This window comes from Mercenaria mercenaria, chromosome 16, assembly GCF_021730395.1.
Source record: "Mercenaria mercenaria strain notata chromosome 16, MADL_Memer_1, whole genome shotgun sequence".
Classification (NCBI taxonomy): domain Eukaryota; kingdom Metazoa; phylum Mollusca; class Bivalvia; order Venerida; family Veneridae; genus Mercenaria; species Mercenaria mercenaria.
This window is the reverse complement of record NC_069376.1, coordinates 73,585,053-73,612,206: the sequence shown is the minus strand read 5'-3', so window position 1 is coordinate 73,612,206 and position 27,154 is coordinate 73,585,053. Positions and strand designations below refer to the sequence as shown.

The window sequence follows — 27,154 nt, the reverse complement described above, 5'->3', positions numbered from 1 at the left end:
TTCCGGTTTTCCCAACAATGATATTTTTTGTTGTGATAATTTTTCTTTGGCATTTCCTAGACATTCTTAAATGTGTAAAATCAACTAAAATATATAAAGCATTTAATAGCTTTACAAGTATTTAGGCGAGAGATATAGGGTCGCCATGTCCTCTTGTCTAACATTTTTATGTCATTTTTAAGAGTAAACGATGGTCAAGATCACCTGCATGACGGATACAACAGCGCGATTTCAATTACATACTATTAGCAACAAGGATTCCCAATTATAGAGGGCTGAGATCACGGAACGGCTACAGTCAGATGCGATGTTGCGGATTTGGAAAATAAAAACTCCTGTTTGAAAAACAAAAAATGATAAAAGCTGAAAAATATTGCCAAACTGTGAGAGATATAACAAATGACTTCTATAATCAAAACAGACATGTTCGTCACCCATATGTGGTATACAGCACGGAAACGTGTGTTTTAAAAACAAACTATCCACACAAATTCGCGAGAAACTGCTCGACATCAAGTATAGATCCACGAAGAACAGCTTATTGTGTATAGGTATAAAAGAAAAAAACGTGACCGAAATACTGAAGACTGTGAATCAGAATTACGATCGTTCTAAAAGATCTCATGCTAACGACCCGACAGTAAACACAGTGGGTAAGCTTACTGTTAGTAAGATCAAGTTTGACCGTGCACACAGGTCCGTACAGTAAAAACACGCGTGCATGAATTTCGACGTTTTTCTGAACCAAATCAGAGGGAACGTTTTAGAAACGTTGGTGTTAATATAAACAAGCAGAAAATAGACTACTGTATTAATGAACAATTCCCGCCAGAGTTGAAAACGCCACCAGAAACTATTTCCAATTATACGGAAATTGAAAGCAAATAGATTTAATGCGTACATTGTCTGTGACAAGCATTTGGTAAATTTCATACCGTACAAGTTTGAAACCGATATGCCTGAAAATCCGATCACGAGGAAACACTACGAAGAATAATTCAAATTTATGCCAAATAGAACCCTATGAAACATTCCATTACGTAGCCACTGAGATTCCAAAGCACAAAGGCATAACTCCGCCCCGTCATCAGTGTCCAGAACAGATTTACATTTACCGATTCCGTACAGAAGCCTCGACCAAACCAAAACCAATTTTATTGACTTTACTACTCCAAATAAATATGACACATTAATCCGTGAATCCAAATCCTTGAGTAATGCAAAGCCGCCATTAGAGGAGACATTTTTAAGAGGCCTCATGTTGACTCATCACAAACTGAAAATGGAGAAGTTGGTTAGAAATGTCTTATCTCTGGTGTTTCAAGTCCACTTTGTGAAGAAACCTCTATAACTCTTTCATCATCAGTCGGGGCTCCAGTCAAATTGATTTTTTATAAATCAGACTGAAAGTAACGTTATGGAATGTACAGACAACGAAATCACCAATACACAGGGAACGCCGAGGGAGATTTCAGGTTTCATATCTATCTAAATAATATATATTGTAATGACTATCAGAAACCATATTATCTTTAAATGTTTATGGCCTTGTATCTGAACAAATCACACTTGAGGTTTTGACTAATAAAGTTTGATATAATAGTGTTTCAAGAAACTAAAACCAACACTTCAGAAAGTATACATATTGAAAATGTTACGCTTCATATCAAACATAAAAAAGATATTACTAAAACAAATTCGGGTGGTATTTATTTGTCGGTAAAGTCGTTTTTTAACCTGTACATGACTGTTTTAGATATAGATAATCCCAATGTGTTATGGTTTGTTCTAGGGAAACTGAGTGATACTGATGACGATTTGTACTGTGTAGTGCACACTGGATGTAACTTACCGTATGGATTCATGAAACAAATACACATAAATATATGACAGTGATAATGTTTTCTAGGGCAAAAAGTCTTTTTGAATTGTTTTTGGCCCTGTGACAATGAGCCATTAATATTGTCATAAACAGTATTTTGACATGTACATGGCTTCCATGTCCGCATTTTTTTAATTATCAATGATTGGCTGTCTTTTGGGGAACTGTATAATCTTTCTTAAAAATCTTAGTGCTATAGCTCCGTAATATGAGTGTAATAATTGGATTATATCGCCCGGAAGTCGTCTTCGCCAATGAAAACGTCTTGTCATCGAAAATCATGGCAGGCGAAGATAATTTGCTAAAGCGCATGATCATAGTTTATCATCTGAGTGACAATTAAGTCTGCTATATTCTCAGAAAGCTTGATTGGAGCATTCAATAACACAAAATCCGCAAAAGTGACTAACAAGCCTTTCATCCAACATCGCCACTGCACACCCCCACCCCCTCACCCGAGGGCAAATTATACAAGCTCAATATGCCACAGGAAAATGTGACACGACTGTTTTATCATCGATAAAATTGCTTTTACTTATTTTCCTACGTTTTACCAGAAGTTCCTAGATTTTTATCAGTATTAACAAAGTACTCTAAAAGTAATAGGTACCTTCTATCTATGCAACACGTGTACAGTAAAGATGTCACTATTAATCTGGGGATCAAACATGTGACCTGTATTTCGAATGTGCAGCTGCTTACCCCAAAAGCTAATCTGGAAGGCTTCGACACTGCAGAAATGTTGATCGACATGCAAACAGACTTAGGCATTTCACACACAAAACTACTTATTCATTGTTAATCAATAACAATATTAGAAAACATATTTTAAAAGTAAAAAGGCTATAATGTGCTTTATCCACTAGATGGTAAAACCTAAAAAAAACTTGCTTCATCGAAAATAATTATCTCAAATCAGTTGTATGTTTATAAGTAAGAAAATAACAGCTTCCGCGTATGCTTCTAAAAGCAAACGTTGAAAATCTCGCATATGGCGGGGTAAATTGAATGGAAAACAAGTGGTTTTTTTTTTCGTTCTAATAAGTGATGTTTCCTGTAGAATTTCAAGCATTTTTAAATAAATATGTTCCATACCTGCCTGTACGCACATAAAGGTCCATACCTAATACTAAGCATCTGCTAAATTTTGTCCCAAAAATGTGTTAGAGTTGCTCCTTACACGTAAACTGAATGTTTTACAACTACATATATTGCACAGCAAAATTAACCGAAAACTGTAGATACCAAAAACGCTTATTGAAATAAAGAATGATATCATGCACGTACAAGTACAGGTTTCAAATAACAATAATATCTGTAAAATAAAGATCCTTTGGAAGCAAAGAATGCAACCAAGAAGAATAATAGCAGACTCGGTTTGATTGAGTCTGTTTTAAATATAGGTTTTGCTGATTATGTAAGAAGTGAATCGTTCTGCATTTTTAAGAACTTGTGAACAGATGTTAATGGAACTGAGTCGTTTTCTAACTCAAACGTATCTTTAATAAATAGCAGTATGTTTGCATTAAGTGCATGAAAGCCCCTGTCCCTGAAATATGCATGGTTATTTGAGTGTTATATTTTGGGCAACGAAAACAAAAGAATTGTCCAGCATTGTCAACCCCATATCCGCAATTACAAAAAGTACTTTCTCTAAGGTAGATATTTTTTTTAAAAAAAGTCATCAGTCAGATTACTAAAACTATTCCTTTCCGAATAGAAAATGACTTTAAGGTACAACTGCAGTTTTGTACATTATTTTATTCCTAATTTAAATAATTTAAAGAATGTATTCCATAATTCGGTAGCGGAAGGCAAAACAGATTTTTGTACGTTTCAGTAAAATGTGCTACAGTACTGTACTAGTCAATATTTAGAAGTGGATAGCTTTATGTTTTTGGAACAGAAGATAGGAAAATATCCTCTAAATACTATATGAGAATACCGTTTTTTATTTATAAACAGGAACTACCTTTTTATATTACGTCTGTACGAAAGAGAAACCCAGCCTACTTTGTTAAGTGAATTTATTGACACAGGCCGTGTTAAACCTGTTCCTACGCGCGCAGCTTTTATTGCGGCGCGATTCATGGATTTGCAAGAAATCACAATGTGGTTTATAAAATAGAAACGCACAAATCATAGCATTTCGTTCTTAAATGCACATGTTGTATTTAATACTTTTTAGGCTGACAGCGTGAGGTTCTCGATTTGTTTGTGCCATCTGAAATCCGATGAAGGTGTCAAGCTAAATCTTTATGATGACAAAACAAAGACGATAATGTTGGTTTGACTTTGATGACAAAACATAAGCTCAGTCTTTTTTGGGGCCAAGCCATTGTTTGAATGCTGATTCTACATACTCGTTGTATATCATCATATGAGACGGCTAGAGAAAGGTCGTCTGCAACAAAACACGTAACGCTGAGTTAATTTTCAGCTATATCGTTAGCGTTGAACATTATCAAAAGAAAGCAAGATCGGACCCTTGGCGAACCCCAGCAGAGATATCAGGTATTATGAATACCTATGATCAAACAAAAACTTTTTGCTTCTTTTCGGAGACATACTCACTTTTCCATTTTAGTAGTTCGTTATCATTACCATATTGCCAAAGTTTAAAAATTTAAATATACTGGTGGTTATGTAAACAGTGATGTTAACATATCTTCAAATGGAAAAATGTACACTGTACATGATACAAGACGCAATTTATTTGATTATATCAGTAAAGATTAAAACATTAATCAGTGACAACAATAATCCTCTTACTAGAGAGAACAAGTGAAAAAAAAAAGTTAAGACATGTTTCTATGAAAGTTCTACCTGTATACATGTATTAAATTTCTTGATACCTTCTAACTTTAACTATGTCTAAAGCGAATTTGGCGAAATCCTCTCATCACCGTAATTAATATTATTGTCATTTTTGGAAAGACGATATATATTACTTAACTACATATATATTGAAGTGAAACCATAACAATACAACAACAACAACAAAAACAACAACAACAAAGGATAGCTAATCAGATAAATACTGAATAGTACTACATGTATATAATTTTCCTCTCACAAATAAAGTTTTTCAAGCGGTGGAACTATTTTGATGTTCCCGCCGTCAGCATCAGTTAAAACAAAACTCGTCAATGAGTAGAACTAATCAGCCCAACTGCAACATTTACAGATTTTTCAATTACCACTCGAACCGCTTCAGGATTTGTAACTGTTGTTGCAATTGCTGTAGGGCCTCCTCCAAAATAAGCTATCCCTGCAGCAACACAAACCGCACCTACGCCTGCTGCTTTCCAGCGTTTTTTATTCAACTCCCTTTCTTCTTCCACAGCCTGCATGATTTGCTCAGACAACCTTTTAATTTGCTCGTGTACTTTTCCACTATCATGGGTTTTAAGTGCTTCTCGAAGCACCTGCTGGTGTACATACAGAAATGTATTCTTGAAGCTGACATTTCCTGCCCGAGATACCTTATCCACAAGTCTGTTGATACGTTCTATATGCTCAGGTTTTGGTTCCCTATTGTCTATTCTAGCAAACCTGTTTCCGCACTGCTTAATCAAGTTGATCATTCCGCTACTTTTGTCGAGCCTTGCTCTCAGCTGTGTTTTGTCTTCATTATTTTCAATATGAGTTAAAACTATGATAGCCCTTGTCAAACACTGCTCACCGAAAATAATGCGAAGGACATCAATAGTTGACAACTCTTCTTGCGTTAACCTGGTGGATCCATTTAGCACAATAAGGAAGGCATGGGGATTTGGGCAAAGTTGTGTTATTGCCGTTTGGACCTCCAAAGCTTGCATTACCAGACTTTTCTCTCCGTCGCTATCGAAAAGACCAGGAGTGTCAACAATAGATATATTTCCCTCATCTCTCTCCACTTTACATTCTTTAGTGATAGCATTAAAGCTACGTGCTTCATCAAACGCACGCCTTCTAAGTAAAACATTCCCTAGAGAACTCTTGCCATTTCCGGTTTTCCCAACAATGACTATTTTCCTTTCGTAATTCGCAGACATCCTGAAATGTAATATAAATAAACATTGTAAGTACCCCTCTGTTTCATTAACACTATATCTTCGAAATATTGTAAAACACTTCAGGTAATTTTACTTCCATTCACACCTATAAATTACCAATTAGTAAAAAGCTAGTTATACCGTCTTGCGATTAAAGTTGTTTAGCGTAAGACAGATGGGGACATAGTAATACAGTCCACTCGACCGTATGTCCGTCCTATCCGTCCGACATGACTTTGTCTTAAATAATTCTCAAATTATTTCCCTTTTTGTTCTTGATTTTCTTTTGTCCTGACGATAAGATTGAATGCAATGAAACATGATGAAATCAGACGTAGTGCAGTGTGTGAAAGAGATATTTGAATACAAAGAAGAAAGCTTCACTTTTTCCGTCATTTTGGTATAAATATTACTTCCAATTTAAACGGAAATCTCTCTTTATGTCAGTAGGTAATGAAATTACTTTTAATAAATAGGTTCCTGTGTTATGTTAGCGCATATCATATAGGTACAAGTGACTAATTCAACAGTAGTTGCGACTAATTTCCTTCTTATGAAATATTAGTAGCATCACTTTTTTTCGGCGATCAGGGCCAATAAAAATCCAAAATGCAGCTGATACCCCCCTTTTCCCTTGATATCGGAACGAAGTTAAGAAAATATAACAAGAATCAAGCGTTAAAAACGACGTCCTTGAATGAAGCAACGAAGGGGAATATTCAACATTTGACAATGTATATATTTTGAAAAAAAAATGAATATTCTATCCTTGCGAAAAAATTATGAAAATCGGACTATAAACAAAAAAAGATATGACAATTTAAATATTATCAATTATTGAAACGGCAGCCATTTTGAGCAAAGTGATGTCATCGTTCTTTCCTTATATGGGCATTACCAAATATTGTTTATATGGCAAAATTATGTTAACTACAATTAAACATGGAGTTTAAATTTAAGGTATACACTTTTACGCACATACTAAGGTGCATTTTATATTATGGTCCACAAAATATGTTTCTCTTAGTTGTCTTTCACTGATTTTCCACATAATTATGGTAATGCCTATATAAGGTAAGAATGATGATGTCTCTGTTTTCAAAATGGCTGCCATTCGGGTACAAAGATAGTATTCAAATGGCTATATCTTTCTGGTTTGTAGTCCGATTTAGATACCTTTTTCGTTAGTGTTAATGTTTCACCTAGTTCTTTCTAATAAGAACTGTTGCCAATTATTTCATATTTCCCTTAAAAGCCATGTTTGCGCTTTAGAACATTGACATATAATGATACAAAATAGTTAATTAATAGTGTAATCCGCTTTGTAGGTACCCGTGCCTAAGTTACGACTGTTGTAGGGACATATAAAGTCTCTGGGAGGGAACAAAGTTTATTGCTTACATTAACCATTAAACAGTAGGTTCTTAAAATGTAGAATGATGCAATCAAAAGTCATATAGAGATATTTGAAACTGAGTCTATTATTGATCGATTTGTGAACTTCGGTTTAATTTCAAAGATGTCACTTATTACTTATTCTGTCAAGTTATTCTATGCATTTATTCACATTTCTTCCATTCAAAACTACCACCATGTGAATATTTTAAGAAGTGCTGTGTACATGCTTTTTGTCATATGTCATGTAGTATTTTTGCCTTATCTCTGTGTAACCCTTTTCTGTATCGAGTGACATTTTCAATACGATGAAATGAAAATGAATTATTATCACATGATAGAAATCTAGTAAGAATAAATAAAAAATACTAGTAGGTAACAAAAATTAGAAATCACTTACTTGTTTGAAAATTAAAAACAAAGTTCCACCAACTTGTTACAAGGAAAGAGTGACACGTAGCTATTACGACGATAATGACAGGGTGATTTGTCATTTTATCGATCCCAGTCTTGCATGTTATCTTAGGTCAACAAGCTTGACGATATCGGAAACATATGGTGGCTGATTTCTGCCATTTCGTGTTGTCGTGTCGGCGGGGCGAAAACACGACAACACGAAAACACGAAAACTCGACAAATACCTAATTTGTCGAGTTTTCGTGTTGTCGTGTCGGCGGGGCGAAAACACGACAAATTTTACGCGAAAACTCGACGTTTAAAGGGCGCCGACACGATAGATTTATCTGTCGAGTTTTCGTGTTGGCGGGTATAAATTTGTCGTGCCGGTGTAATGAAGTATTTCGACCCCCATAGAATAACGACCCCCGGTCATTATTCTATAGAAAATGTAACTCCTTTCCTGTAAAATATTGACTCCCTTTATAAAAAACTGACTCCCTTTGAAAACTCTATAGAATAACGACCCCACGGTCATTATTCTATAGAAAAACTGACCCCTCCAAGTAAAATACTGACTCCCTAAAGATGACTCCCTTCGAATCTCATAGAATAACGACCCCGGTTATTATTCTATAGAAAAAGTGACTCCTTCCATGTAAAATACTCACTGCCAAAATTACTACATTTGAACTCTCATACAATATCGATTCCCGGACATTATTCTATTTTAAAAAGTTACTCTTTCCGTGTAAAACACCGACTCCTAAAAAGACTTTCGACGATAATATCTATTAAAAAGTGATCCCCACCAAACCTAACGGACAATTGTACTAGATCTACAACTCTAATACCCTCCATTGCCAATAGTTAACATTTTGATTGTACTACTACTACTGGTGCCGCTACTTCTATTGCTATTACTACATGTACTTCTTCTTCTTCTTCTACTACTACTACTACACCGCTACTACTGATACTACTATACCTGCTTCCACTAATACGTCTTGTACATCTACCTCTTCTTCTCCTGCTGCTGTTGTTGCTGTCACTTATTCCTCTGCTGCTGCTGCTGCTACTACTGCAACTGCCACTTCCACTGCCACTACTACTACTACTACTACTACTACTACTACTACTACTTTCTATTGTTGCCGCTACCGTACTTTACTGCCACTGCTAAGTATTGCAACTTCTATTAATACTAAGTTCTATGCTAGCAGTTTCTTGTGCAGTTTTCTTCTGAAGAATTACTTCATACCGAAGTTTGCAGGGATTATTGACACTGGTGTGTTTTGTGAACGTATTGTGTATTGTTATTTTCCTGAAAAAAATGTATACACCAAGATAGAATTAGAATCCCTTTTTCCGTTGCGGAATGCTCTGATTTCTGTGTCAAGTGATGGTATCTGGGGCTAATGGTCAAACGGAAGGACGGACGGACGGACGAACAAGGGCAAATCTATATGCCCTCCCCAGCGTGGGGGCATAAAATGCAGCAATTAGGCCTTAGATACATGAGTTATCACTAAATTTGACCAAATGACCGGAGGTCGATTTTTTATGGGAGTCAATATTCTTCGTGAGGTTCAGTTTATTTCACGTGGGGGAGTCATAGTACTATGATCTGGAGGTCATAATACTATGACCGGGGGGGTCACTTTTTCTATAGAATAATGACCGGGGGTCATTATTCTATGGGGGTCCAAATACTTCATTACACCGGCGCCCTTTATTTGTCGAGTTTTCGTGTTTTCGTGTCGGCGGGGCGAAAACACGACAACACGAAAACTCGACAAATTGGGTATTTGTCGTGTTTTCGTGTTGTCGTGTTTTCGCCCCGCCGACACGACAACACGAAAACACGACAAATACATTATTTGTCGAGTTTTCGTGCTGTCGTGTTTTCGACCCGCCGACACGAAAACACGAAAACTCGACAAATAAAGGGCGCCAACATGACAAATTTATACCCGCCAACACGAAAACTCGACAAATTCTTTTTAGACATCTCTTATAAAATGTGGAGTTATTCTGAAGCCAGTGGTAAAGGGTTTTAGAAGCATTTCTCTTTCTATTCGAACGAACCGCCAATTCGAAATTTATTTAAATTCCTTAAAGCTGCATTAGGAGATTATAAAACAGTACAATAATATGTCAGATGTCAGTTATCGTTTTAAGCATACGAAGTGTACGTATTACTGAATCGGTTCCAGAAATATTTTATTGAGGTGCGGGGAGCGGCAACAGTTAAAGAATGAAGGCGGCATCGGCGAACCGAGTTTTTTCAGGTTGGTCAGGGCGTGTCTACCTTTAAATGTTTGAAATAAATGTTGGCTTCTGCTGCAAATTTTGAGGTACGGTTAACCCCCTCCTGACAGTGGAGTCACAGGGTCTTTCCCTTGTCATTTTTTTTAAATATAGGTATAAAATGGTGGTCACTGCTGCATTTTTTCCCCAAATTTTGAGATACGTCAGGGGGTCATGCCCTCCGATTTAGAGGGTCAGAGGGTATCCTCACGGACATTTTTGAAATATAGGAATGAAATGATGACCTCTGTTGCATTTTTGGGTCTAAATTGTGAAAAAGTTTTGGTTGGGGGATGGCACGGCCATCGGCCCCTGCCCAAGATCCGAGCCTGTACAAACAGAAAAATAATTACGTATATGCGTGAGCCTCAATGAAGATTAACTTATTCGCACGAAATACCCAACCCCCGTACTTCAAAATTTGGGTTCAGAAATGCAGCAGAGGCCACCGTTTTATACATATATTTCAAACATTTAAAGGCAGCTACGCCCTGACCCACCTAACATGAGGGTTTAACCCTTTCCGTACCTAACCCCACTCGGCTCGTCGATGCCGCCTTCATTCTTTAACTGTTGCCGCTCCCCGCATCCAGTGAAATATTTCTGGAACCAGGTCAATTATACATACACTTCATATTACTCTACATTTTAAAAGAGATGTCTGAAAAGAATTTGTCGTGTTTTCGTGTTGTCGTGTTTTCGTGTCGGCTGGGCGAAAACACGAAAACTCGACAAATAATGTATTTGTCGAGTTTTCGTGTTATCGTGTTTTCGCCCCGCCGACATGAAAAGAACGAAATGGCAGAAATCAGCCACCATAGAAACAGGGGTGTTTAGCAACTTTAGCAAACGTAAAGATTGATGCACGGACGATGGAAAGGAAAAATGTTTTCGTAGACTTAAAGTAAATCAAAGTAAAAATAGCACAATCATAAATATTACTAATATTTACTATCATAGTCAGTATGTGTTCACAAATATTTAACTTAATCAAACGTCGATATTATTTGCTATCTAAATAAAATGGGTTGGATATCATTGTACATTAAAAGCAAAGAGAACACTAAATATAAAACAAAATTTAAGGCATTCATATCAGTGTATGTTTAGTTTACCCGCTATATGGCTATCTTGGTGTCTAAATCATTTGATATAACTTTATCATCAAAGCCTTCGGTCTCCTTTTCGACGACTATTTCATGGATGCCAATCAGATCTTAGAAAACTACATGTGCTGTCAACCGGAGCAGTAAATGATCCAAGTGGTTGCCCTTAAAGTCAATGGGACTCGTATGATCATACTTTGAAGAATTCCGCCGTAAATGCATATTAGCTCTTGAACGCATCTTTTACACTGCTAACATTTTCACTTCCTTACAGCGTATTGAAATTGATAACAATGCATGTTCAATATCATCATGTAGCGCTTATACATATATCAGAATCTAGCAAAATGAACCATAACGCTTTTACGGATTTCGTTGACGACAACACTAGGCAATTTATCTGTCGTCCGGCATATTATGGTAAGATTCGTTATCGGCAACGGGTATAAACTTCGAGGGGAATTTCGGAACGATATGTTCGGTAAGCAACATGATGAATCTCACTGTGCTAGTAACTACCCAACTGAAAAGTGAAATAGTAAAATAAGACGTATGGACAAATGTCCCGTTCATATCTCTGTCAAATGTCTGTTCTCTTTGTTCAGCTTCATCATCTGATTGCAATACTTTATTGTACAAAGACAACATCTCGTTTCAATGAAATAGTTCTGTTTGGCACCTTTTTCATCGAAAACCAATTTCAAAATTCGATATATGCTGGCTTTTCCGTTGTGAAAGTCAATTCTGGACAGTAGCTATCTAGTATAGTCTGTTATGTTTGCAGAATCAGATGTTTGAATCAGATGTTTGGTGAAGTGTGTTGCACGCCTGTAACACATGGCTAAGTAGTGTCGATGCAATTAATAAAAGATTTTAATAATAGGTCCTCAGGTTCTCCAAAAGAATGACTTACTAGAAAATATGAAAAATACATTTTAAATTAAGCATTTTTATTTCACATGTTATTCACATGTTATTATGAACATTTTGATAAATTGCCTAGTGTTTTCGTCAACGAAATCCGTAAAAGCGTTATGGTTCATTTTGCTAGATTCTGATATATGTATAAGCGCTACATGATTATATCAAAACTCTAGGAGTGGTTAAAACCTTTTGAATTTTGCAGATATCTTTAATCATTTTAACTCAGTTAGCAGTAAGTGTAATTTTCATGGAGATGCTTGTCCAATACAAATTAAAAACAACAACATAACATGTATTTTTTTTACATTACATTGTGTTAACAACCACTGTATTTATCTGTCGAGCATGACACCCCTATACAATATTTTACGTTGATCTTTTAACTATCAGACTAACGATTGTTCGTGAGCACTTCAAATGTTTATGGCATTATATATATATATATTTTATTTTTTTATTTTAGTCTCTTCCATTTACAAACTACAAGTATATACAAATATACAACATAGCATTAAAACATATGTAAATGGCCATTCAATTTTAGAAATATAAGAGACATGTAAAACGGTAAAAAATAATATTACAAACATCAAAATCCACCAAAATCCAAATGACTAAAAACAGTACAGATTTATACGTATAAGCATGTGTGTGCTCGTGTGTGTATATGTATGTATGCTTGTGTGTGCTTTTGTGTGTGTGTCTGTTTGCGTGTGTGTGCGTGTGTGTGTGTGCGTGTGTGCGTGTGTGTGTGTGAGTGAGTGTATGTCCATTACTTAAAAACGTATACAGACATGTGTAAATGTTTGTGTGCATGTGTGCTTGCATTTGTCTGTTTGTGTGTCTGTGTGTGTGTTTGCGTGTGTGTGTGTGTGTATATGTGTGTATCTGGTAAGATAAAGTTACTTCAAAGTGTACTAATATGCCAGGTGTGGAAGTCAAATCTATGTTTAATGAACATGTGACTAAAATATCTAGTTCAGTCAGTCACATTCCATATAATATTAAAACAACATTTATATAAACCGTACTACCAATGATACCTATTTATTATAACAGTTGGTACTAAAAACCATACTAATAGACACAGTTGCTAATTGGTACTAAAAATCATACTAATAGACACATGATAGATTTGTGAAGTTGGCATTAATCCTGCCTAGTTCATGTCTAAATAGGATGTACTAAGAAAGTTAAAATAAAAAGAATAGCACACAAGTGCATTTAAAAATATTTAAGATAATGGATAATACTTCAGATCTGATCTAGAGCAACATGGTTAATACCTACTTCCTAAAGAATTTACCCTCATAGCATTTCAGAAAGTGATTAAAACTAATCAAATTTAGTAGAAAAAATATCTAAAATTCTATGTAAAATTATTTACATAAATGCAATTTGCGACGGTCTAAAATTTTGCAACAGGTTTTGGCAACAGATCTTATTAACAATGGGTTTGTAAATAGATATTTCAGTTGTTCTTGTTCTGACAAATTCTTGAAATTTTCATTGTTTCTAACTACATAACTGAAAAGAGACTCCCTTAAATCATTATACAAGGAACATTTCAAAATAACATGTTTTTCATCTTCCACAATATTTGGACAGAACGGGCAAACTCTATTTTCAACTTGTAAATTTTCATATCTACCACTTTCTATACATATTGGTGCAACGCCGCATCTAAATTTACATAAGGCAGACATATGTTTTCTTGGCAGAATAATTTTATATTTTATGGCGTCGTTTATAGTGATACACTCGTAAATTTTTATCCGTTAAATTCATATTCAATGCATATGTCACAGTGAAAATTCTTTTTGTTTGTATTTATAATTATTAAGTATTAACGCACGGATGCGCAGTTAGAATTATAAAATTTAACAGTTTTTACTTACAATTACGATCATAATTGGAATATTTTTAATTCAGACCATTAAACATTATAAAAGAATATAATGTTCAAAGCATTAAATGCAGCTGCCAAAGTCCGTAACCGTTCCCAGAAGATCATTTTTATCCCCATACCTGTAACGACTATTTGCCACAACTACATTCTATGTTATAGCTATCATATCAAGACAGTTGTTTCTGAAAAGTATGACCCAATCTATAAGAAGAACACAATATTAACAACCTCAAGTAGTTCATTATTAAGACATATGACCGTTTGCCGTGCCGTGCCATGAGAAAACCAACATAGTGGGTTTGCGACCAGCATGGATCCAGACCAGCCTGCGCATCCGCGCAGTCTGGTCAGAATCCATGCTGTTCGCTTTCAAAGCCTATTGCAATTAGAGAAACCGTTAGAGAACAGCATGATCCTGACCAGACTGCGCGGATGCTGGTCGCAAAGCCACTATGTTGATTTTCTCATGGCGCGGCTCAAGTAAAGACGTTCAAGTTTCCTCGTACTTAAGTGTTTATAATTTCTGGTCCATTGGGACCATTGGATTCATCCAGTGATTCTGTGTATTAGAATTATGTTAAAGCCGTTGCTAGGGAAGCGTCACAGGTGTTTCACATTTTTTAACCTCTCATGAACAGACAAAATCAAAGACTGTTGTCTCGCTATCGTTTCTTTTTGCTGCAGTCTATGCTGTCAAAGGATATCCGTATAAAGATTATTATGCACATAAAGCTATTGCTTTGTTAAAAAGTCAAACGAAAATATGTGATAATGGTCAGTTGCTGTATGTATTTTCCAAATTTATTAAAAAAATTTAACGCTGCCATTTAAGGCAGTATTTTACATAATATAATTGTGTTTGACACCATACTTGAACTAAAACTGTTGTAATGCTTTTGAAAATGTGGTGAATTTTCATGTTTGAATAAACTACAAAGAAGTATATCCGCGTTACTAGGTTTATCGACGAAAATATGGAGTACAGCCATTTCATTTTCCACCAGCCAGCATGTTTGATATAGAATCCGCAGAGATATGAGATAAAGTCAATTACCAGATTACCAGTTCAATGTCTGTATACAACCCAAACATACGCAATTCAGCACATTTTCCATGAATTGTGTGTTCGTTATTATTTTACGATACATATTTGCCAATATTTCTTCGAGAATATGTATTAGCCATTGATTAATCGAAGTCTAGCTATCGCAACAATTTGGGAATTATTCACGTTAACATGAAAAAGTCTGATACCCCAAAACAAATAAAATGTCAAAGCCTTATTGATTTCAATTAAGACTCTGCTGCCGACACATCCATTGCTATAACAACCTTGTTTCTTGCCTTTGAGAGAGAATTGCATTTAAGTTATGTGAAGCGTCGAAAATTGTTACTGTAGTAATGCTTAAAAAGTTCTTATAGCCACAAAACGGCACGGTAAAACTTCCTGTTTGTTACTATGTGTTTACGGACGTATTAGTGTAAAACATATTCAATTTTGGTAAACAAATTACGGATGGATATTTTTTTAATTCTGAACGAAGCTATTTTTTGTGGAAAATTTAAGTAAAAAGAAAACTCTTTTTTTTTGGCTCTCATTTTATTAAGCGAAAATGTAGAACAATTCCGATTAAATCATCGTCTGGAGATTCATGTCAGCTTTCATTTCATGTATAATTTATGGATTTACATTAAAAAATATTGCCGGTACAATAATTTCAAAGCAGATTTTGTCCCCGTATATCTGACGTCAAAAGTGCGCGAAGTGGTCATGTTTGCGACGTCATGGAAACGTCACTGATGCAGTAAACGTAAAAATATTCACAGATCTAAAACAGAAATATCTTCCAGATTTTGTTGGTAGCAGTCAATAACGTGGGCTCTGAAAAAAGTTATAGTATGGTTCCTCCTTAAGCAAATATCTAAGGTTGCAGATGTTATTGCGCACACTGACTACATCGGCGTGCTATATTCGGTAAAATCTCTGGTAAATCCGAACAAGTTCATTAGGCTGAATTATGGGCGTGACATTCAATAAACAGGATTTACTCCTCCTACTGGTCGCTTATTTTCTTGGTAAAATGTCCGTGCTTATTTTCATGTGTTTTCATCGATAAATTTATTAGCACTTCCACTAATTTATCACGTTGTAAAATTAAAAAAAAAACTAAAATATGTTGGTTATTTAGAAACCGTTATATTAGATAAAATGATATCATTCTATTATGATAACTGTTTTATTCTTCAAAGAATTTTTGCATTTCACAGGGGCGCTCAGACAATTTGATGGAATGTGATTCATCTCATTTTCATTGACAGGGTTGTTTTATTTACCATCATTGATTTATTCTTTATGATATGTACAGATTGTTTGTTTGTTTTCGGTTTAACGCCGTTTTTCAACAGTATTTCAGTTATGAAACGGCGGGCAGTTAACCTATCCAGTGTCCCTGGATTCTGTACCAGTACAAACCTGATCTCCGTTAGTAACTGCCAACTTCCCCACATGAATCTGAGGTGGAGGACAAATGATATCAGACACATTGGTTTTAATCAAATCGTCACGGAGAACATACGGCCCGCCCGGGATCGAACTCGCGACCTCGCGATTCATAAATCTGCCCTCTCTATACTGTGCTAAGGGGGCGGGTTTTTTTATACAGCATACTTAACATATATCATCTATAAATCAAAGCATAATACAGCTTACATTCATATACCGGTAGTAGATAAAAGTGAACTTAATTTAAAATCATATAACATAATAATAAGAAAAAACTCTTACAACTATACCAAAGTGTAACCGACTTACTTCCAATGAAGTTCTGGAATGGTAGTCATAAATCTTCTTAAAGCGTAGTCAGATGATGCCGTCTTTAACACCACTGAAGTGAAAGGTTATGACACCTGCATAACTGTTAAGTCTTGGCCAAACAAAAATACTAGACTTTGAACTTATATCTTAAATAAAAGAATCTTGAACAGGACTTCAGTATTCACTGAGATAATTATTAAATATCTTAAGGCTCGTCTACACTATTCAAGAAAACTTGCAGAAGATATAAATCACAGCAACTTGTATAGTGTAGACAATACATTGTGTCCCCCATTAGTGTCTTTTTGAGTGGCAGTTTCCAGATAATTTTCGGCTACAAGATCTTGTAGCGTTTAGAACTCATCCTATTTTTCTTGGATGGTAGTGCTGTCAAATGCTCTGATAAAGGGGTTTTGATGAGGAGCACCTGCCCAGTATGGTATTTTGTTTACATTTTTTTCATTTAATGTGTATTGAGATCTAATAAAACCATCATTGAATGTTTGGCTTTGATATTTTAACAATAAACATGGCAGTGTGGACAGCAGAAAAATAATGATGTTTTAATTGAATGACATGCTCAAAAGCCAAGTTTATATAATTCAATAATAAAAGTATATCTAGTACTTCAGTGGAAGAGTAACATCAGCAAGTTCGGTGTTTTCTCAAAAAGTATTTTTACATTATCAATGATGTTTCTCACAACTTTACATATTAACAAAATATGACTGTTTTATCACATTTCCTGAAATAATATCTTTTAAGTAGCTTTGTTCTTCAACTGGATATGTATCACTTCAACTAGAGTTTTTCTCAATCAATGTTTTCACCAATGATTCATTTTTTAAATGCACAAATATTTGATCTTTATAAACACTTTGTACCGGTATCATTTCGGCCATCTTTTTTATTTACCTGTCACGATTTCCCTCCATTTAAAATTAATGTGTCTTCCAAGAAATATTGCAAAGCACTAATTGCTTGTACAAGATATAAATTATCTAGTGATTTATGGGCCCTACAAGATTTTCTTGAATAGTGTAGACGAGCCTTAATACATACAGTTCAGCCTTAGTTCCTTGACACTATGTGCAGTATTGTGCATAGTAAGCTGACAAAAATCTTTGCTAGAAATATCAGTTCTAGGATAATTATCTATAAATCTAATACCCTCATTTGATAGCAAGCCATCAATACATAGACCCAGGTATTTAAATGATGGGTTTGCTGATACAGTATAGTATGTCCATTGCAAAAAACCCATTACCAAACTTTGTTTGTCTCCATAAGAGTCAAAAAAAAAAAAACAACAGAACAACATTGAGCTTTGCCTTAGTGCAAAATAAATTGTCTATTGGCCAAGTTGAGCAGGATCCAAAACCTTTTCCGACCATAACTGAAATAAAACCAAGACCTTTATTAGCTATTATCAACATACAGCATATAGTATCAGTTCACATTGCTTATCTATGATTATTGGCATATCATTCACATAACAGAAATACAGGAAAGGAGCCGAAATACTTCCGTCTGGCACAGTGTGCGGACGGATCTCTAGTAGATTTACAAGTACTGAACCATCCATTAATCATAGATTACTGCACAAAATGTTATGATCAAACATATTTAATGCTTTTTTACATCAAAACGGCTGTGTGGTTGAATATTAAAAGCCATATAACCTGTCTTATTATTTCCGGATAGTTTTTTATGAAATGTAAACGATAGAATACAACAGTAATCAAATACGGTTTGGTATTCGTCTTAAATGTGTTCGTATAGGTTGTAACATCAAGGTCTTTAGAACGGCCAATTTGATGCTAACAATAAATTATTTCTCTTCAACATAACCCACTGCTAGAATATAAGCTTTGGTTACTTTGCCAGATAAATACATTATGTTATTAACGATTTCATAAATTAAAGAAATAAATGTGCATTCATCTTGATGACCATAACGTGAATTCCTTGCTTAATCCGTCTTTTTGTCTTTATTCTCCGAATTGTTTCATATTTCCATTCTAATTGTAGACATATTTTGCCACTTATATAAGAAGTCAGACAGGGCAGCATCCCATATGATATATATATATGGCTCTAGGAAAACTGTGGTGGCTAATACAGCATGGAAAATCCAACTGATATTAGAATTATATGGATGGTAAAAAGTTTTAAATGTGGAATATAAGGCGGATCTAGCAGAAGATTGGGATTTCAACAAATATCGGTGATTGGATTTCATGGAATATTTAACGATGAAACCATAGAAATATTTGGTAAACGAACAATATCTTTACCAACAGTTTACCTGTCCTGTGTATGTTTTAGAAGGATGGGTCCGAAGCTTTCCAATTTGTGAGATGTTTGAATATTGTAGACCTCTTGTCCGAAGAATACATGCCTCTGTTCAAAATGTTCAATCACGGTAGACGTCTGGTTTTTCACCACCAATAGTGTATAGAGAAGAGACTCAAATTTCGCTTTTAATGCTAAGCGTCAAGCAGTTTGGCTACTAGTAGGGAACCTACGACGATACAGTGTATGGGAAATAATTATTAACACTCTTGGGTATAGGGTGTATTGATCATAGAATCTGTAGTCATTAGTTATAAGATCTATTTAAGGATTTGAAAGACCTATCTAAAATGTAGAGTTAATTGTATATAAGATCCAAGTTTCATATTAAACAAGAAATATCATTAAAAATGATGGTCGGCGAATTGTAATAAGGAAAGAAGTTTATGAATTTTTCATCTAACATTCATCTTATATCTAACATTTTTCAAATTGCAAAACTAAATACCGCACTTTAACAATTTAAATGGTTCTCTTTTAATTTTTCGCAAAGGTTTCTTATGGTTGCAATTTTGTTTCGTTTATCCTTAGACGAATAATTACAGCAGTAGTTTGATGAAGATTCATGAAGCGGTTCATGAGAAGAGGTCATTAAACGTGTTTATATTTTTAGCTAAATTGGTCCCTATCCCCATTTGTAATAAAATAGCAGGAGACCTCAGGATATTGTTAATCCATTACATTTTAGTGGTTAATGCGAAGAAAGGCATATCTACTTTTAGCTATAGTGGTCCCTAATAGGGCCCAAGTTCCTATATAAATAAATTTGGAAGAGGACCTTATAATGATGCCCCAGACCAAGTATGACAAAGATCCACCAAGCTGTTCATGAGACGTTGTATAAAGGCATTTCTAGTTTTAGCTCTATCAGCCCCTAAAAGGGGTTAAATGTCCCAGCTGAACAAAGTTGGCTGCGGGCCTAATAAAGATGCTACAAATCAAGTTTGATTAGAATACATGAGAAAAAATCAATTAAAGGATTTTTTTATTTATTATTTTTATTTATTTCTAAAATAGGCCAACTGATCCCGCTTTAACAAATGCATATTCGCTATTCACGAATCTTTGGACAATGACGTCACACCTATAAAAAAGTGAAGGTCAAGCAAAACATACAAGTGTAATTATTTCAATATTTCTGTTTCATAAGCAAAGTTTGACCGTAGTCATATCACATAGATAAACTGTATGCAGCGTACCTTCATTTCAGAGTAATGAGATTCAGTCATTATATAGCATATATATAATAAAACAGATTTCAACTGAGTTCAATATTTGCATACCACACTAAAGAAAAATATCCATATATAATAAATCAGTTAAATAATTTATAACAAATATATCAAAGCAAACAAGTATTCATTTAAATATGCAATCTGAATAAGTCACAAAAGCAAGAAACCTTTTCATATACAGACGACAATTGTAACAAGGAAAATCTTTTAAAAAGCACTTCTCTACATAAAAGACTCTTATCACACCCTTATTCATGTGATACGCAGACCGTATTCAGCTCTTTCTTTAATTTGATATATGTTGGTATTTGAACAGGTTTTTATCATATTTATTAAACTTACTTATCATTTTGAGATATATCAATATTCTTGCTAAATATGCTGAGCCAAAGTTAGCTTTAAAACTGTGAACAGCGTCGTTTAGGATAAACGCTTTGTCTACATTTCACTCAGCGTAGCAAAATCAACAGAGTGAAAGAAATTGACACTCTCGTCCAATCAGGCAGAGTGTTGCATAAATCTTCCATTCTGATAAATTATCTATAATGCGTTATCAAGTAGTTTGATTTGCAAACTGAAGTCACGTGGCATAGGTAACGAAAACGAATTTAGACGGCGTCGCCGAAAAACGTGAACAATTATTTCATATAGTTTATGGAAACATAAAATTGTTTATTTGTATTAACAGTACTATGCATTCGGTTTAAAATAGTACACACTGTATGTATACATGTATAGATGAACACAGTTTAAATGTGTATTATCACTAAACAAACTGGCTGTTTTTTTAACACTTGGCTATTAAAACATTTAATTATGAATGCAGCACTGTATGCAAACTTGATTTGAGCCGCACCATGAGAAAACAAACAAAGTGGGTTTGCGACCAGCATGGATCCAGACCAGCCTGCGCATCCGCGCAGCCTGGTCAGTATCCATGCTGTTCGCTTTTAAAGCCTATTGGAATTGGAGAAACTGTTAGCGAACAGCATGGATCCTGACCAGACTGCGCGGATGCGCAGGCTGGTCTGGATCCATGCTGGTCGCAAAGCCACTATGCTGGTTTTCTCATGGCACGGCTCATTTATATATTTAGTAAAGTTAAATATATTTGATAAGGATTTATCCATTTGAAGTTAATATCTAAGGATAAACTATTTTAGTGAACGGATGGCCATTGGGTATTCTTAATGTAACAGAGATGTTTTAGCAAATAAAGCGTTGTATGCCACCCTGTGTGTTGTTCACAGAATGTATGCGGCTATATTGCTATTTTTATCCACAGACGTCGATACCATCCACTTAATGATGTAACAGATAATTTCAATTTTGCACCAGACAATCTTTTTGTTTAGGGTCTTGTTAATGTAGAAGTAATGAAATAAATTGCAAGTATACTTATTTTCGCTTCTGTGGAAAACGAAAGATTGTATCCAAGATAAATAGACGCAACATTAGGTAATTTCAGGGAAGTATGTCTTATAATACAGATATTTCTGTTTTCTGTGTTATTATACAAGAAAGTTTTGTTTTCTTTTTGTTGTAACAGTGGTTTTGCAGGGCGTTTCTGGCGTAAGGCATAAAACCAGCCTTAATTACAATATATATAATGAAAATCATTTCGCATTATCCTTTTTACTTCGGAGATGAGACTGACAATAAATTATTTTGAAAACATGTTGTATCTGGGCATTGCTGTTAAACTTACGGTGCAAAAACTTATATTTTACAGTATCCTTCTTAGGGAGATGGACCAGGGTTTAGGGTTGTGCTTGGGCGTTATCGGTGTACTTTAAAGAGAGGACATTGGTATATTGACTGCAAATTTTAACAACACAAGTAAACTATTTGAAAAATGCTGCTGTAAATTAACATGCATTGCATTAAGCCTCTTAACTAACTGCAATACAGATAACATGCAGATAATATACTTATTACTGTTTCAATTCATGAAATATACCACATAGTATTTTACGAGCTGACGCTTGCTGCTAAAACGCGGTATATTCGCTACAGATTTTAGTACTAGTAAAAAGACATTCTGCAAACTAATGCGTCGGATAATAAAGGGTGTGCTTCAAGATAGGATATCGATTAAGTTCCTTCAACGTTTTACTCAAAAAGCAAATAAAATCTAAAAAAGAGGATGAGCATAAGTAAAAAAATTCTGCAAATAACCCATATTGCATTTTAGCAATTTTACCTCTCTAGTACAGATTACATATATCTCATGCGCTCTCGAAACGGCAGTTTTTTTTCTTTTCTTTAAATATCCCAAGAATACCAAAATATCTGAGATTGCAAAAAAAATATATTCGCTCCTAGAAAGTGCCAGCTAATTAATTCATCGATACAAATAAATTAACATGTTTGAAGTACAGGAACTCTGCAAGGTCAATTGCATTTCTAGCAATTAAGCTAACAAAACCTAATTAGTTTCTGTATAAAAGACCAAACAAACAGTATACAAAACGTAAAATTCAAACTTAAGACCCTTAGATTTACCATTTTAGGTGGATTAGTATGATAAACTGATGATGTTTTTTTTGTATCAAGAAGAATAAATTGGCATTTTGTTTGCGTCCTAATGTTTAAAGGTAGTTATTTTTGTGTATCAGTATTTATAGTATTGTGTTTTAATACATGATCGATGAAACAGTTTTGTACTGGCATTTTGTTTCTATTTACTTCCAAGGTTTGGTTTCAAGAAATAAGCGCTCATTTTACTGAGCGCACTATGTAAAGATGTAGGACATCAGTTCATCATTGTGTTGTGTAAGTCAAAAGCTTGATATCCCTAGTGAAAAATGCAAATATTTACTAAGTTTGCATTGAAACAGGAAGCGCTTACTCCAATCTAAAGAGAGAATATAAGTAATTCCCTTTAATTTTCTAGCAGACAGCCTGACTGATTAATGATTCAATTGCCAGTGTATCTGAGGAAATCAGGAAACAATCCAGACATACGCAATCCAGTACAATTCCCGTGAGTTATTCGTCGTTATTAGTAGGGAGCAGATCACGATTTTGCAGATAGAGTTTGGTTTACTGAGGTACATAGGAAGATAATCATTGAAAGCGTGTTGCAGTCTGATATCTCAGACAAATGATATTTCAAAGGCTTACCAAATAAAATGCAGAGTTAAGCTTTGTAAAAAAATTTTGTTACTCCACCGATAGACTAGTCGTCACTGGACTTATAATAGAGTGCATTATGACATTATGTTACAAAAAAGGATTCCAATATTACATTTTGTATGTCCATCAACTTTTAACACAAGAAGCAAAGAATTTTGAAGAAAAATCCTGCAAATTAACCTATTTACTTCTCTTATACAGATAATGATCTTCATCTTTCATTCTTTCGAGAAACAATTGCTCCCAACATCGGTTTTCCCTCAAGCATGGTTAATTTTTTTTTTCCTATTTGGTTCCCAGGTTTGGTTAAAAAAAGCTCTTATTTGATTAAGCACACTTGTAAGTCCGAGTATATAAAGATGGAGGACATGGGTTCATCGTTGTATTGTGTAAGTCAAAAGCTTGATGTTCACAGTTTAAAAATCCAAACTTTGTCTTAGTTTGCGTTGAACAGGGAGCGCTTACTCCATTCTAATACTAGTAATGTTAATAAAGAGATACTATAAGTAATTGCATTTAAAAGTTTCCAACAGACAGCTGGACTGATTAAGACCCCAAGTAATAAAATCAATTACCAGCATATAAATGTCTGAGTTTCTGAGGATGTCAAGATACTGTATATAACCCAAACACACGCTTTCAGTACAATTCACATGGGTTATTCGTCTTTATTTAAATAGTTGCAAAACTTTTTTAGAGAACAGATCATGATTTTGCAGCTCCAGTTTAGTTTACTGAGGTATATCTGAAAGTGTTTTACTTTGTTTTGTTTTGTTTTGTCGTAGCTAATAGAGCCAGCATAAAATTTGGTTTATAATTCTACGTTGTTTAAATCCTATGTTTGTCATCACAAATCTACCTTTGGACTCATATGGTTCCGCTCTAATGATTTCAAGGGCCATCAGAGCTAAATTTGATCATGTCAAGACAAGGAACATCTTGCTTCACTGGTTTGTCAACAGAAACTACTTGCACCAAGCTGACAGGATGCTTTTGACCTAGAAACACCTGTTGTTAAATAGCATTCATCGCGTTGTACAAAAATACAACATATAGATTATATAACGTTTACTTTTGAAATATCCATAAGAAAGTGAAATCCAGTTTGATTTCATTACTAGCGATCAATTACTCCATTTAGCCACCAGTTTTTTTACAGCACAGTTAATTCGTTACAAATGCAACATGTGCAATATTACATAACCGTTAGAAATTATTAACTTATGGTATGATTTAGACATGATACACACTGCAGATCGTACTGTTCATTACAAGTGACATGATTAACATGTTACTAACTCACGTAAAAGAATACGTCTGTTAAAAAATTCTAAGGTTTGAATAAAAATTGGCTTGACTTGTTAGACGTGACGATTTTCAAAAATGTCATGGTGGAGCTCGATAAATCAATATCCAGGGGAATATCTAAGCTACAGAGTTGATACATCTCCTCTCTAAGATGTATAACATAGTAATAATGACGCACACGTCTTGGGAATTTCACAGAATTACGTATGTTTGGGTTGTAATCAGTTTCGTGTTTTCTTTAGAAGTTGAGACATTTAGGTATTGCTAATTGTTTTTATCTTTCAACTCTGCGGATTCTAAATTAAACAGGTCGTCTGGTAGAGAAGTTAATGTGTGTTTGTTGTTTTTTTTTTTTTGTTTTTTTTTAGTTGAGGTTAACGTCAAGCCGACACGATTATAGGTCATAATATTATGGCAACTTTCCAGTTTTTTATTGTGCAGCAAGAGCCCAGGGTGCATTATTTCATTACGGACGGGCATCTGAGTAGAATCACCAACATTCCGTAAGCCAGCTGGTTGGCTTCCTCACATGAATAATTCTACGCCCCAAGCGAGGCTCGATTGCGAGAGGCAAGTGTTTTGAAAACAGCGACCTTAATAACTTAGTCATGGAGGACCTTCAAAAAGTTAATAGTATTACATGTCTGCTCTCCTATATAATCTCATTGGATGTGTCAAAGACCAGAACCGTTATATATGGCAATCGCCTTTTCTCGCTTCGCACACAGACCCCGGCTTTGGTGCTCTTAAAAAAGCTGATACGGTGCCTGCTTTTGAAAGTGTGCTAAAATATATAAGAAGATCCTTTATAAAGATAGGATGCAAAAAAACCTGACTCATTTCTTTGTACAACATCTTCCTATGACAGTGTATCCAAAACGTCTGTACATATACAGTTATTTAATAGTATGGATTTCTGTATGTGAAAAGACAACATGTCGTGAAAACTGAATGCATTTCGGCGAAACGAGTTTCAATCCTTTGATAGAATAAACTACAGCGCTCAAGTTGATTTCTTTAATTGCAGTATTATTTTATGTTAAAACCCAAGAACTTGCTGGCATTTATGATGGAATTTTGACTTTATGGAAAAAGACCGTTTACTGTCTTATAACCGAGTTATTATTTTACGGTCTGCTATTTCTCTTGGGATTGATTGGTGAACGAGCCCATCTAACTAATGCATCAACAAAGCCCAAGGAATTATGTAGATGTTGTTCCGCGTGATCACTATTCTTGTATAAAGAATTAGTATTTACAGTTAATTTTTAATTATTTTTTTGGCCAAATAGTCAAATAATTGTAAAGATATATCAATTTCTAGTTTGACAGTTCAGCGTTGCGAAACTGCACGTGCGGTGTTACGCCATATTTATCTACACACAAACAAAATGGCGATATTTGAAACGATAATCAAATTATCATACAATAACATTCGTTTGTACCTTAACTCGTTGTACGGACGGTAAATAAGATTTTAAAAAATAAAATAAAACAAATTTAGGATATTTTAGATTAAAACCAGGAACTGGATATTTTTTCGAATAAGAAAAACACTTTTGTTCACGAAAAATATCGACATAAACAAAGGTTTTATGCGTGAATACAAATTATTTTGAGTTAATTTGGTAAGGTAGTTCTACTTGCCGCGATCAAACATTTTTCGTTTGATTATTTCTTGTATTCTTCAAAACGATCCACATGATCAACTAAATCTTTCGATCAATCAAAAGACAGAGAATAGATTGTTGCTGTATTTTGACCAAAGGGGAAACTTTCATATCGAGATGGGAAAATCAAATTTAATGATACTTGCGCATAAAAAGAAGCTGCAATATAAATTCTAATGATATATCTAAATGTGTAAAATTACAGTTTTTCTATCAAATAATCTATATTAAACTACAAACACAGGTCGCGCTTTTATTTATGAAATATGTTCCCATGATCAAAGCGAAGCTGGTCAACTCTTACCTTAACTAGTATACCCTAAATTCAACTCGGACCCTTAACCCTTTTTCTTTAGTTTTCATTATAGGCGAGTAAATCGAACTTTATTCTAGATGTACTATCCTAGGCATACCAAACAGACATTTTTTTATCTTTTGCATTATTTCACCATGATTTCTAAACTAACTCTTGTGTGTATTTAAATGTTACTTTTTGGTAATATGTAAGTGATAGTCTAACAGTTGCAGTAAATTGTTTAACTCCAAAACTTTTGACTTCTTTGAGCAAGGTTGGAGCCTCCGTAACCAAGTGATTAAATCACTTCGAATCAGTTGCTCCTCATCGATGTGGGTCGCTCGAGTTGTACAATTTTTCACGAGATGAAGTCATCTGC

At 34.7% G+C, this 27,154-nt stretch overlaps 2 protein-coding genes across 2 annotated transcripts in view; both read right to left on the bottom strand.

The window, feature by feature from the left end:
- LOC123541111 (uncharacterized) overlaps window positions 1-27,154 on the bottom strand; it is a 166,188-nt gene that overhangs the window by 119,786 nt on the left and 19,248 nt on the right. The window lies entirely within an intron of this gene.
- LOC128549798 (GTPase IMAP family member 9-like) lies at window positions 4,577-7,804 on the bottom strand. Its single transcript, XM_053527449.1, has 2 exons — window positions 7,715-7,804; window positions 4,577-5,920 (listed from the first exon to the last, which is right to left on the bottom strand). Exon 2 carries the CDS (start codon window positions 5,917-5,919, stop codon window positions 5,029-5,031), a length of 891 nt encoding a protein of 296 aa, XP_053383424.1. The 5' UTR covers window position 5,920; window positions 7,715-7,804; the 3' UTR covers window positions 4,577-5,028.